The sequence below is a fragment of the Notechis scutatus genome, chromosome 1, assembly GCF_049901735.1.
Source record: "Notechis scutatus isolate UNSWTSFEM ecotype Mainland chromosome 1, rNotScu1.2, whole genome shotgun sequence".
NCBI classification, from domain to species: Eukaryota; Metazoa; Chordata; class Lepidosauria; order Squamata; family Elapidae; genus Notechis; species Notechis scutatus.
The window spans coordinates 146,827,954-146,842,595 of record NC_142009.1 but is presented as its reverse complement, the minus strand read 5'-3'; the positions used below and the strand labels follow the sequence as shown (position 1 = coordinate 146,842,595).

Genomic DNA, 14,642 nt, shown 5'->3' with positions numbered 1-14,642 from the left:
GACAGAGTAATGAGATGCCATTATTGATGACACAAGCATGAATTTACAAAAATGCAAATATTCCATGCAGTGAACTGTTGTGTCAAGATTATACCACAGTCTATTAGCCTACAAAGTTTTGCACACCTCTTGGTTACTGTTGCTGCAACAGGCTAACACATCTACTCTTTTCAGAAATTATTCTTCAATATACCACTGCAATGTTCAAAGTAATTCACAGGAGCAGCTCATGGCTGGGAGAATTACAGTTTCAGCCTAACCAAAAGATCTCAGAGAGGCTGTTAATTCATCATTACAGTTTCTGCTGGTTTCAAAATGCTCAATTACAACCCTTCAAAAAGTTCGGGGCTTGTAGCCAGTTTCAAAGTTGAGAGAGAAGAATGGTTTTGTTTTGTTCTTTTCAATTCATACAAAATAAATCTGGTCTGGACTGCGTAAATCCAGATGAGCAACTGATGGCAGATTTCTCTCTGCTGACATGCAGGGCTGATCTGGAGTTTGGTAGCCTAGACAGCACAGCCATACAGGTAGTTCTCAACTTACAAAGGTTCATTAGGTGACAGTTCAAATTTAATCACTGAAAAACATGACTTATCACCGTTTTTCCACACTTACACCAGTGAATCATCCCCGTGGTCACATGATCATAACTCAGATGCTTCTCAACCGAGTCATATTTACGAAGGTTGCAGTCTCCAGGGGTCATGTGATCCCATTTTTTGACCTTCTGACAAGAAAAGTCAATGGGGAAACCCGTTTCACTTAACAACCGTGTCACTAATTTACCAGCGGCAGTGATTCACTTCACAACTGTGGCGAGAAAGGTCATAAAATGGGGCAAAAGTCACCTAACAAATGTTTCACTTAGCAACAGAAGTGTTGGGCTCAATTGTGTCCATTAAGTCAAGGACTACCTGCATTTAAAAATTCCGATTACAGGCCTGAAATCTTCAAAGGCTGCAGCTCTTCTTGCCACAGGTTAAACAGGTGCCTGAGCTACAGCTCTCGTGTACAGGTAGTCTTCAATTTACAACCCCAACTGAGCCCAACATTTATGTGGTTAAGTGGAGTTAAGGGAGCTGTGCCCCATTTTACGACTTTTCTTGCCACTGTTGTTAAGTGAATCACCGCAATTCATAAGCTAGTAACCCGGTTGTTAAATGAATCTGGCTTCCCCCATTGACTTTGTTTGTGAGAAGGTCGCAAAAGAGGATTACATGACCTTGGGACACAGCAACCGGTCATAAATATGAACCAGTTGCCAAAGCCTCTGAATTTTGATCACATGACCCTGGGAGGGGAGGTCGTCATTGTGAAAAACCGATCCTCGGTCACTTTTTTCAGTGTGGTTAGAACTTTGAATGGTCACTAAAGCAACTGTTGTAAATCGAGGACTACCTTGTACTACTTGCCTGGCTTCCTGGTGCCAGACTAAATAAGCCATCTGATCGTAAGCAAGCTCAAATGGCCCACCCCACCCACTTTGCTCGCGGGGAAGGGGGGGGTCGTCTCCCACATAGCCGGCGGAGAAGGAGGAGGAGGAGGGAGAGGCAGCAACTATTAACTGGGACACCTGCTGCTCTTCCCGGCCCCGCCGCTTTGGAAGGTGGGGCTGGGGAGAGCTGCTAAGGTAAGCCACCTCCTCCGACGGGACTGCTCGAACCTGCGCGAGGCTCTAGTCGGCCGTCCAGGAGCTGCGGCGGGAGCGGCGCGCGCGGGTTCGGACGGAGCATTTGCCGCCACTTTGAGCAGGTAGGAAATCTGAGCCGGGATTAACTATCGGCTTCTCCGGAATCTCAGTCGTTTTTTGTTTTTGGTTTTTTTTCCCCCGTCCGGCGTGGAATTACGACCTTGAGCGTACCAATGGGATCTCACGACGCATGCGCTTTGTGAATACGTGGCCGGGTGGTGGTGGTGGTGGTGGTTGGCGTACTAGCTTTATTGGCTGCGTTCATACGACGCTCTTTTAACTCGGGTGTGGTAAATTCCCCGCAACGCGCAACGTTTGCCCGGCGTTAATGTTGTGCGTTGCTTTGTTTTTGAAAACGTTCTGTCACGACACTCGGAGCGTTTGCTTTAGGCTGTGATTATTCTTTTAAAAAGCCAAATGTCCGGGCAAATCTGTTAGTTAAGCGAGACTCAGCAGGGCGTGCAAGTTAAAAAAAAAAAAAGTCATCTAATGCAGAGCTCTCCAACCTTGGCCACTTTAAGCCTGGCGGACTTCAACTCCCAGAATTCCCCAGCCAGCTGGCTGGGGAATTCTGGGAGTTGAAGTCCGCCAGGCTTAAAGTGGCCAAGGTTGGAGAGCTCTGATCTAATGCAAAGAAAATAAATCGCTTAACCGGAGATTAAGATTAAGACACATTAGTAACACCCTACCTAACCTAACCTGGTTCGAAAGGACGGCGGCGATTAAAATGTCCAGAAAGGATATAATCCCAAATGCAGGCACCGGGACCGAATCAGGTGGCAACGGGACCTGGCGTCCCTCGGACAATGCGCGGAGTGTAGCAATGGGACAAAAGCGGGTCCGTCGGCTAGCCAGCCTCCCCTTGGGTCACTGTACTTGCAGGAAGCGGGAGAAATCGTGGCGTCCGAACTTGGCCCCAAAAGGGAATTGAGATACATCATGACAGCAGAGCCAGCCAGGAACCGCAACTTTTTTAAAAAAAAATTTTATTGGTTTTTAAGACAAACATAGACAAACAAAACATAAAAATATCTTCCATATATATATATACATACAGTGTGTCGGTTGGTTTACAAATTGTTTTGTGCTTCCACTTTGTAGTCTTCAATTACAATTACATCATACTGTCAATCAAATACCAAATACATTAATATCATTATTAATCGTTTGACTATACTATTATTCATTCATGTTTTACGAAATAATCCATATTTTACTTAATTTGTTTTATGACAGTTCATATTATCATCTCAAATCTATCCTACAATCATTTTGTAGATATAATAAGAAAAAAATACATCTTTATATATTTATTATTTTCTAAGAATCTACATATTTCATTACCATGTTTTATTGTCTAACCATTGATAGAATAGATTCCAAAATTTTATAAAATTGTTTATCATCTTGTTCTCTGATTTCAAATGTCAATCTGATTGTAAATGTATTAACAGCGGCTAGGATTGTATTTGCCAAAAACTGGACAAATGAGAAAATACCATTGCAGGAGGAAATCATTAAGAAAATATTGGAATGTGCTGAAATGAGCCATAACTCTTTAGGGTCCTTAAAAATGCTCATCTGCCTTTCTTGAACCTCAATAGAAAGGCTTCGGTTTCTGGGTTTAAAGCCAGAATGCTCTGGTGTCCATGCATATTTGTAATCCCTCCCCAAAAACTAACCTTGGAGTAAGAAGCGGAAGGGATGTTTAAAAGCTCAGACAAAAAGATACAAAAGCACTTTGAAATAGGGACTGTCCTGGGAACATTGGGCCCACTTACTTACTCTTTTTCCTCACCACACTGCAGGAAGTTCAGAACAACCTTTTCACAACCTTTTCCGTTGTGTTGGACATAGGTTCAGTTAAGAAGAGACTGGACAGTCGCTTGTCTGAAATGATATAGTATCTCCTGCTTGAGAAGGGGCTGGACTAGAAGACCTCCAAGGTCCCTTCCAGCTCTATTCTGATCTAAATAACCTAGAGCATTTCTCAGAGTGTTGAACTCTTAATTGCCATTATTCTGGTCGCTGGAAGTTTTGAAAGGGTGATGGATCAGCAGTATCTAGAACAGAGTTTTTTCTACCTTCCTAGCTTGAAATGTGTGGACTTCAACTCCCACATTGCTAGCAGGGAAATTCTGGGAGTTGAACACACACCACAGCTGCTAAAGTTGAGAAACACACTGATAGAGGTTCACTTCGAAAATGAATAATGAGGATCACAGCTTGCGTTTTTCCCTCATAATTCTGAGAGGGGCAAACTAAATAAAACAGGAAATTATTAGAATCTTCCTAAGTAGGACATTGTGGAAGATTTTACTAATTTAAATATTTGAATGTCGTGGCTTCACAGAACAGTAGAAAAGTTCTTGCAATAATATAAAATTGGGTCCCTACAATCTTAAAGTGAAGTTGCTCTTCAAGGATATAAAAAAAAAACCCTACAGCTTCTGGCATGGTAGTTCTTTGTTTAAATGATGATGATTAAGGTTGACATTCTATACCATTAATTCTGTTCAATCTATCTAAATTTTGTTAATCAGGTTGGTATAATAAAATCCCCCCCAAAAAAACCATGATTGTGAATGTGCATTTTTAGAAAAAGATGCTGGAAGAATTATATATAACCAAGAAGGAGGTGGTATCCTGTTGGGATCTAATGCGTCAGCTGAAGTTTAACTAATGAAAAATAAAATACAAATAGCTAGTCCTCAACTTACAACGACAATTGATCCCAAACTATCTGTTACTAAGCAAGGCATTTGTTAAATGAGTTTTGTCCCATTTTATGACCTTTTTTGCCACAGTTGTTAAGCCAGTCACTGCAGTTATTAAATGAATCATGCAGTCATTGAGCGAATCTGGCTTCTCCCATTGTCTTTGCTTGAAGGAAGCTGGCTGGGAAGGTTACAAATGGTGATCACACGAGACCAGGACAGTGCCACTGTCATAAATAAATGCCAGTTGCCAAGCACCTGAATTTTGATCACATGCTGCAACAGTCATAAGTGTGAAAACTAGTCATGTCATTTTTTCAGTGCCTTTGTCATTTCAAACAGTCACTAAATGAATGGTTGTAAATTGAGGATTACCTGTATATTGACTATGATGTACAGAAGTACTTCTAAATGTTTGATTGGGGATGCAACACATCACTTAGATGTTAAAAAGAAATACAGCAAATTTATGAGTGATTGCTTTTGTGGTTTCCAAACTAGCTGGTTTGGAACTTTGTACAATACCACAAGTGCAAAGATATTATTCTCAGTCCTTAAAAGACACAACACATTTCTTTTGTATCCCAACATGGTGAAAAGGCTGCTGTTCACCATTCAAGAAAGAAAGAAAAAAGCGTAAGCTGAAGCCATTATCAAGCTGAAAAAATATTCCTTAACAATGATCCTCCTATGAAATTTAGCCCCTGCAGTCAAGCAGAGTAAAACAACTCTTAGGAGTGGTTAAGGGATGTCTGAAAAGCCCGCAAATTGTTAGTTACTTAATAGGTAGTTGCGTGTTTTACTGCCAGACAGTGGGAGGAATGCTTGAGGAATCTTCTGCCTCGAGTGCCAAAATAACATCACCAACCTTGGGTGATGTGTCTCCACAATGTGCCTATACATGTTTGTGCACGTGTCATGTCCACCCCAGGGAGCAAACATACTAGAACTGGCCTGTTAGGAGATCAGATTAGATTTTCAGGAGCTGATTCATCACATCAAAAGTGATCAGAGGAGTCTGTTGTTTTTCCTGCCAGATAGGGTCTTTAGCTAGACTCAAATTTTATTCATTCATGTATCAAATTTATATAGCTGCCTTATTCACAGTGACTCTGGGAAGGTACAACAAAGCTAAACAATATATAGAAAACATCATCATCATCATCATCACCATTATTATTATTATTAGTAGTAGTAGTAGTAGTAGTTAACCTTTCATGAGATTCACAGCCTTCGGGGCTGGTTGGTAGCTCAACAGCTCGAGTCCTAACCAAGGACCTAGGAACTGTTCAGGTAGTGTCGGAGGATATAAGCTGTTCCAAGTCAGGTGGTTTTTTTGTAGAATCTGGGTATTCAAGTCTGATAAATTCAGAATTTCCAAATAGTGAGGCAGCCCTTTAGGTATTGCTCCAAGGGCTCCAATTACAATTGGGATAACACACAATTTCTTCTTCCACAGTCGCTCAACTTCAATTTGTAAGTCCCGATACTTTATTATTATTATTATTAAATGTTAAAACTATAAAAAAGCACAAAGCTAAAAGAGAAAAAAAGATAATGGGTAAGGAGCAGATAATAATAACAACGAAGCCGCCTTAATATTTTTCATCCTGCTCTTAGGGAACAATGATACAATATAGATATATACCATATTTCCCTTCTTTTTAATATTTTTAATGTTGGAATTCTCAACAGGGCTATGATTTCTTTAAATGAATATGGTTCCAATTCCTGGGAGCTGAAAATCACAGTTGATCACCACAATGGAGAACAAAAAGAGATTCCCCTTCAAGTATCAGGGGAGCTTCATGTCGGAGGGTTGATGCTCAGACTTGTAGAACAAATTGGTGAGTGTGGCATTTTTAAAGGACTTCAGGCAACCTGAAGCAACCCCAAAATGAATAAAGTTTCATACACTTTATTCATTTTGGGGTTGCCGGAATTTTTCTGCCTTTTGTGTGTGTGTGTGTGTATATGAGCAGCTCATTCTGCATAATATGTACGAGTGAAATTGGAGCCTCCCAAATAATATACATATTTTGGGGTGTGTGAGCTCATGTCCCTGATAACAGATAACAAAAATTCTGCTTTTCCAGCCATCCATTATTTATTTATTTTTTTACATTTTTGCACCACTCACCTCCCTTAGAGGGGAAGGGAAATGCATGAGCTGCTGACACTGAGCTTCTAGTGAGGAAGCCTTCTAAGAAAAAATTGAAAGCTCTGCGGGTTTCTGCATGACCCATCACTTACACAGCTGCCCATTTGCTGCATCCTTGTTTCATGCTGTTATGTCTGCCACCATACCAGAAACATCTGGTGGGAACAGCAATGCAACCAGCATACGTTGGAGTGTTGGGGAGGTCATAACAAGCAGGGACTGATTTAGAAGACCAGTATCACTTATTAAGTCAGAGTTTAGTATTTATATATATAGCAGGCATTGAATCAATGCCCACCAGTAGGTAGAATGAAAGCAGGAATATAAACTATTGTTTGCATATTTTATATTGTTTCTATTTATTTGGAATATGTTCTAAAATAGTAAAACACAAGAAAGAAATGGCAAATGTCAAGCCCAGGATGATTATGTGTCATCAAGTCAGTATTGAATCTTAACAACCATATTTTCTCAAGGATGCTCTGTCCCCAATCCGCAATCTTCCAGTCTTTGAACTATATTAGGAGCCTCTGTGGCACAGTAGTTAGAGTGCAGTAGTGTAAGCCAGAGGTCTCCACCTTGGCAACTTTAAGATTTGTGGACTTCACTCCCAGATTCTCCAGCCAGCTCTGCTGGCTGGAGAATTCTGGGAGTTGAAGTCCACAAGTCTTAAAGTTGCCAAGGTTGGAGACCTCTGGTGTAAGCTACTTCTGCAGCCAGCTGCCTACAATTTGGCATTTCAGATCCCACCAGGCTCAAGGTTGACTCATCCTTCCATCATTCCTAGTTGGGTAAAATGAGGACCCAAATTGTTGGGGGCAATAGGCTGACTCTGTAAACCATTTAGGGAGGGCTGTTAAAAGCACTATAAAGTGGTATATAAGTCTTAAGTGCTAATGCTATACCCATCATCATTGTACTAGTTAAGCACAAGAGGTACCTCAAAGTCATCTTAATCCATCAGATGAAATCAGTAAATTATAGAAATGGCTCTAGTATTTACTACGTTTGGTTTAGAACTTCAAGGTAGGTATAAGTATGTTCTTCACCCACTTTTCCCAATAACCACCCGTGAGGTAAGTTGAGCTGAAAGAAAGTGACTGGCCCCCAGGAAACACTAAATACAGAAAACGAGTTCTGTCTATCAGCCTATTGCTTTCACTGACTTTTTTTTAAGGCTCGATAGCTTACAAATGGTTCTAATGGGATATATTTAGGTATAACCAGGGCCTCAGCTTGGTGGTAACCTTTGTCGTAACATTTTCAAAATTCCTGCTTTCTTTTATTTTTTTGTTTTTAGGAATCTCCCAAGATTGGTCAGACTATGCCCTTTGGTGGGAGCAAAAGAAATACTGGCTTCTGAAAACTCATTGGACACTAGACAAATATGGAGTACAAGCAGATGCCATCCTCCTGTTTACCCCTCAGCACAAAAATCTGCGCCTTCGTTTACCAAGCATGAAGGTTGTGAGGCTGAACGTTAGCTTCTCTTCTGTGATATTCAGGGTTGTTGGGGACATCTGCAAGAGCCTCGGTAAGTTGCATTCACTTATTTCTGCCCTGATGTGCTTCCGGCAGATGTTGTAAGTGATGTCCCCACATGTCTGTCTTGGGAATCGTCCACTTTATGTCTGAATTCTCATGGAGCACTGTTTCCAACAGTAACATGCATAACAGGATGATTTTATGAACGCTGTCCATTTAATACAAGTTAATTTTTCAATGAACTAATTAGGATATTAGTAATAAGGATAATCAGTTTCTAAATATTCCCTAATATTTTCCTAAGTATGAGAGCCAGTTTGTTGTAATGGTTAAGGCACTAGGCTAGAAACTGGGAGACTGTAAATTCTAGTCCCACCTTGGACACCAATGACCTTGGGCCAGTCCCTCTCTCTCAATTCTAGGAAGGAGGGAATGGCAAACCATTTCTGAAAAACCTTGCCAAGAAAACTGCAGAAACTTGTCCAGGTGATTGCTGGGAGTCAACACTGACTTGAAGACACCAAAAAAAATTATTTAAGTTAATCCAAAATAAATTTCTTCATATTCAGAGTGATGTCTAACACTATCCATCATGTTCATCCATTCCAAGCTTATCAATCAGATGCAGCCTACAGAACAGCGGCTCTGATGAGATATAAAGACATAACGCTTCTCTCTCTTTGGAACATCTGCCTTCTAGTTTATGAGAGAATAGATTTTGTCCAATAATTGTAATCTATTGAACACTTTTTTCATATAACAGTAAGTCACTTATTTGGAGCAGAGCATTTCTTTTTCCATTACTATGGTTTTATAGCAGGTCCAAGATATAAGTTACTGCTGCCTGATGTGAAAATCAAGGTTCTCGTCTGTTTCTAGCTGTAGAAGCCAAACAAGCTGTGATTGAATTTTGCTTCAACATTAGCATCCAGATGCAGAAGAGAAGAGGGCTCTTTAATTTTTAGAATTTCACTGCAAGTACCTTGCCATGTAAATTATAGTTGGTGGCTAGGGCATTTCCACACCATGAGCTTATGGACACATCCTCTCTGCTTCTTTTGAGCCTTTTATCCATGGAATTCTCTCCTGGAATTCTAAGACAATATAACCAGATCTTCACAGCTGAAAGTTAACCAGGTTGAGGAAAGCATAATTGCTGTGTATTACCAGTTCAAGATCCTAAAGTTTAAATATTTTGATTTGTAATTCTAAAATCCATTGAAAGTAAAGGGAAAATGAGAACACAATGTAGGCTGTGGAAGGTAGTAGTTTGATTTTTAAAGACAGTTTAGTTCAGCCCTTCAGGTCCATTGACAGCTTGGGGACTTATTGTAATTGTTTGTTATGGTTTTTTTAAAGGTTTCAGTTCAGCAGATTTGAGAGAAATACCATTGAATTCTGCATTCTCTCAAATATATATTAAAAAATGGAATATTGGCTGAATAAGACCAATGCCCAATAAAGTTTGTTCATACCAATGAATGTAATGACCAATGAAAAAAGTACATGGAGCTTATTTTACCCAAAGCAAATCACTCACTTTATTCTGAGGTATTTCTGCATAGCTGCCCATTACTGCTTATTGTTTTCACTCACTCAAGAAGAACATCAATTACATGTTTTTAAAAAGCAGAACAAGATGTGTCTACACATATCTCAGAATAAAGGGGAGGGCAGGATAGGACTTGCAGTACAAAGAGACATTCCTACTATATATGAGAATCTTATCGTTTAGAGGAATCATCATTCAGGAGGGGAAGTAATACAAGACCTTTGATCAGGAAAACATCCATCTAGACATCTAGATTGCCCAAGGCCTTATTCTGCATGCTTCAGAGTCCCTCAAATCACATGGTACTATTCAATGGCAAAGCACCAAAACAGCCACAACTCCCTGACCATGTTCAGTTAGAAACCTTAAAAAAAACCCAAAATGTGTTCAAAACTCCTGAAGATGGATAATTGAGCAAGGTAAGGTTGCTGATTTCTAATGGGACATCAGATAGTCTCTCTGTAGCCTTTGGTTCCTGTAATGTAACAACAGCATTTATTGTGTTTCTGCTCTCAAGTGCAATTTGTCATCCAAACTTAGAATGAAAGAGACAGATGGTACCTTATAGATCAGGGGTATCAAACTCGAGGCACATGAGCCAGATGCGTCATGTGCTGGCCACGCCCATGCCCGGTTTAGTGAAGGGGGGAAAAGTCTTGATACGTCACATGATGCCACCGTGACGACATGAGTTTGACATCCCTGTTATAGATCATCTAGTTAGGGATATGAAGTTTCAGATTATTCACCAAACACCTATATTAAAAAATAATAATAAATACTCTTTACATAATAATAATAGCAGCAACAACAACAATGGACCTTTTAAGGACCAATACTGACCCTTGAGAACTCTGATCTAGTCTAAACCTTGCCAAGCAAGGAATCCTGGACTGATAAGGCTTTATTTCCACACTGTGTAATCTTGCTCTCTTCCTTCCCATCTTTAATAATTTTTGTGCTCACATTTATTGTTTTGATATTTTAATATTTCATCTTGTTTTTACTCAGTTGTAAGCTGCCTAGAGTCACCCCTTGGTGAGAAGGACAGCATACAAATGTAATAAATAAATAAAATCTACAATTGCAGCATGCTGGATAGACCATCAGCATCAAACATTTCCAGCAAAAGAGATTCTACAACCTTCCTTGTGTATTTGATATTAGATGAATTTTTTAAAGTCATGAATTCTGTTGGTTCATCTTGATAAATAAACCATGTGTAAGATAAAAAAATAAGTTATAGTTCTATGCATAGATCTGTTTTTTTATTTATTTTATTTTGTCAAGCGATTATAAGATAACAGGTATAAGTATAAACATAGTTATGAATACATGAAATGGATACATAGAAGAAAAATAAAAAGAAACAATAGGACAGGGATGGTAGGCACGTTGGTACGCTTATGCACGCCCCCTACAGACCTCTTAGGAAAGGGATGAGGTCAATAGTAGAAAGTCTAAGGTTAAAGTTTTTGGGATTTGGGGAAAAAAAAAACAGAGTCAGGTAGAGTATTCCAGACATTGACCACTCTGTTGCTGAAGTCGTATTTTCTGCAATCAAGTTTGGTGCTGTTTACCTTGAGTTTGTATCTATTGTGTGCTCTTGTTATGGTTGAAGCTGAAGTGTTCATTGACAGGTAGGACATTGCAATATATAATTTTATGTACTATACTTAGATCGGACCAAAGGTGGCGTAGTTCTAGGTTTTCTAGGTCTAGAATTTCAAGTCTGGTGGCATAAGGTATTCTGCAACGAGTAGTGGAGTGGAGAACTCTTCTTGTGAAATATTTGTGGACTTTCTCAACTGTGCTAATATCAGATACGTAATGTGGGTTCCAGACTGATGAACTGTATTCAAGTATTGGTCTAGCAAATGTTTTGTATGTCAAGTTAGTAGTGTGATATTACTGGAGAAAAAGCTATGCAGGATTAGGTTAACAATTCTTAATGCCTTTTTAGCTATGTAGTTACAGTATCTTATTTACAGCTCTATGATAAAGAGCAGGAAAGTTCTAAAATAACTGCAGTGGACTTATCGCACTACTTTCATACTGATTTCCAGGTTCAGAGGTCCTTGAACTCAATAGTTTGTTGAGTATTGCTGTTTTAAAGCTACGAAGTTGTACACAAGCATAACTTCCGTTTGTTATTGTTCACCTCTCCAATGATGTATGCTACATTTTCTGTAGATGGAATGTATCACCTCAAGCCATGTTAACAGCTGTGCAATTCGCAATATGAATTCCTAGCACATGTCTGTAAACACACCACAATTACAATGATTAAAGCCTCAGGTATTGCTCAACCAGGAATTTATCTCTAAAATATTCCTCACCACAAATAAGACTTGTACCAGCCTGCAGGAAAGGGTTGTAGGTGTTTGTAGATGAGTACATAACGGCATATGAGTGTAGTGACAGAATAAAATATTATAGAAAATAAATGCACTAGAAGTCTCCCATAGTACAGGTAATAGCCACTGATTCATTTGCTAAGTCTGAGAAAATCAAGCATGCTCTCTCATAGATATAAGATCGTGTTTTTTCTTTACACAGGAAACTATAATTGCAAATAACACTGCAGGGAATGACATTATAAATAACATTATAAATAACAGGAAATGGCCTGCTAAGAGTCATTCAGCTATCACTATTTTAGATGAAAATGTGGGAGAGGTAGATAAAGTTTGCAATCTGTATAGAAAGGGAGAAATGATTTTGATAATGCTTCTTTGGGAGTTAGCTAGAAGTATGGCATATTGCTGAGTTTTCACAAGTATACCGTAGGTGACATGATTGAATGAATTCTTCTGGCTTGTTCATAACCTGAGGACATAGTTTGCTGGAGATTTAGCAGAATAGAATTGCCTTTTTTTTTTCTAGACAGAAAGAATAGGAATTATGGGGCAACAGATCTGGAAGTTCCCATCCGCGGACAGGGAGGCGAGGTGATGGCAGCGCTGCTTCCCTGGCCAGTGGAGAGAGCCCGAAGCCCCCCGTCCTTTCCACCCCTCGCCCAGCCTGTCCCTGTCCCCATGCATCTCCAAATGTGCCGGCAGCTCCAAACGCTGCAGCGGAACGGGCATCAGGCAGAGGCGCTGACTCGGCGGGGCTCAGCTCGGAGGAGGACGCGGCACAGGCCGTTGCCTTGCCTCCCTGTCCAGGATGGGTGGGCACTATCACTGCCTCGGGCGGCCTCTCCCGGTGGCCCCTTCGGGTTCGGGCTGGAGGGACTTGGGAAGGAAGCCAAGCTTGGGTCGGCCCGGCTCTTTCGCTTGGCAGGCGGGCGCGCACCTGCGGCTCGCTTTCCCAGCTCTGCCCAGCCCACACGGCTCCGGCGCAGCCCTGGTGGGATGAGCGGAGGGCCTGGCGGGGAGGCGCTTGCTGCCTTGGTGAGAGCTCTGCCGTCAGGCAGGAGGGCCCGCCTCTCAGCTGCGCTGGGCGCCCCAGGCGAAGCTCTTTGCACTCTGCCCAGCGCCAGGCAGGGATGGTGGCTGGGTGCTTCTCCCGGGGTGGGCCGATCCTGCGCTGCGGCCCCGGGAGATTCGCCTCCCCACGTGGGGTTGGGCTGCCCTCTCGGGCAGGAGAGGCTTTGTTGTAGTAGGGTATCGTTTTTAAAAGAATTGGCTTTACCTTTAAAGGCCTGAAGCCAAGTGTCTCCGCAGGGCTCCAATTGCAGGGAGGAGCCCTGGCTGGCTGTGCATGGTTGTGCCAAACGCTGTGGCGTTGCTCTAAACGCTGCAGAAGCAAGGGAGAAGGGAAAGCAACGGTGGCAGAAGATCTCCCAATACGAAGTGCCCCACCAACGCAGGCAGCACCATATCCGGGTATGCAACAAAAGTACTTCCTAACGGCAAGCCACCACCACCACCCCCGCCATTCCCCCCCATTTCACATGTTTAATATAGGCCTTAATTTGGGGGAGGGGCTTAATTTGATTTTATGCCAATAAAACATGGTGGGGCTTCCTATTGGTGGAGGCCGTATTGTTGGAGAAACACGGTAGAACTTCATATCATGGCCATTTTTACCCTAAAGTAGCTCTCACCAACTTGGTACACATTCCAGATATATTGGCCTTCAAGTCCCTGGATCTTGAGAAAGTCAATCTGAACTATATAATACTACTTCTGTCAATCTTAGCATGCAAGAGGGTTTAAGTGAAGATTGTAGAAGCAAGCATCTGTTTTATCTACTATTTACATGTAGATTACCCTGGAACTGTTAGCAAAGTATGTTTAATTAGTGGCTATTTACTGAAGTATTGTAAAAGTAAAATACCTTTTGAGTTGAGTGCAAATTTGACCTTTATGGGGACTTTTTTATATATAATCGTGCTTAAGTGATTGATCCCTGCCTTTTTTATGATATTCTTTGTAAAACAGCCTGCTGTTTCTCCAGTTTTCCATCCAAGTGTGCCCAATTCCTCTTAGTTTATTGAAATCATCCAGGGTCAGCTAGTGCTTCTATCTATCTCAGGAATCTTCAAACTTGACAGCTTTAAGACTTGTGGACTTCAACTCCCAGAATTCTTCCTCCAGTCATGTTAGCTCAGGAATTCTGGGAGTTGAAATCCACCAGTCTTAAACTTGCCAAGACCCTTGATCTATCTTATCTAAATAAGAATTTCAGGTCAGTTTTAGGTCACTAATGTAAGAGAGTACGTGTGGTGGAGATTAAGACTAGATCATCTCATATGTCCCTTCTGCTGCTTTTATCAGTTAGGCTAGACTAGGTGGAACCATTTTCCTCTTGGAAGCCCTTGGAAGCAAATGCCTTGAAAGTAGAAGCAGCTGAGAACGACTCTGTTTGATGGGCATAGAATATGCTTTTCCTCAGTTAAAGAGTGAAAGAAGGACAGGTTTCTGGGAGTCTAAGACTACCCTGTTTCTCCAACAATACGGCCTCCCCCAATAGGAAGTCCCAGCATGTTTTATAGGCATGAAATGAAATTAAGCCCCTCCCCCAAATTAAGGCCTATATTAAAACATGCGAAATGGGGGGGAATGGTTGCCGTTAGGAAGTACTTTTGTT

The 14,642-nt window shown here is 41.1% G+C and overlaps 1 protein-coding gene across 2 annotated transcripts in view; it reads left to right on the top strand.

The window, feature by feature from the left end:
• Positions 1 to 1,497: 1,497 nt before the first annotated feature.
• The window catches only part of FERMT1 (FERM domain containing kindlin 1), a 41,378-nt gene continuing 28,233 nt past the window's right edge, over positions 1,498 to 14,642 (top strand). For both annotated transcript variants that reach the window (XR_015746131.1, XM_087948352.1), the window contains exons 1-3: positions 1,498 to 1,752; positions 6,103 to 6,254; positions 7,869 to 8,102. Coding sequence is in view for 1 of the 2 variants with exons in the window: in XM_087948352.1 (XP_087804478.1) it covers positions 6,107 to 6,254; positions 7,869 to 8,102 (382 nt within the window). In the remaining variant the exon portion in view is untranslated. The remainder of the gene's footprint in view (positions 1,753 to 6,102; positions 6,255 to 7,868; positions 8,103 to 14,642) is intronic.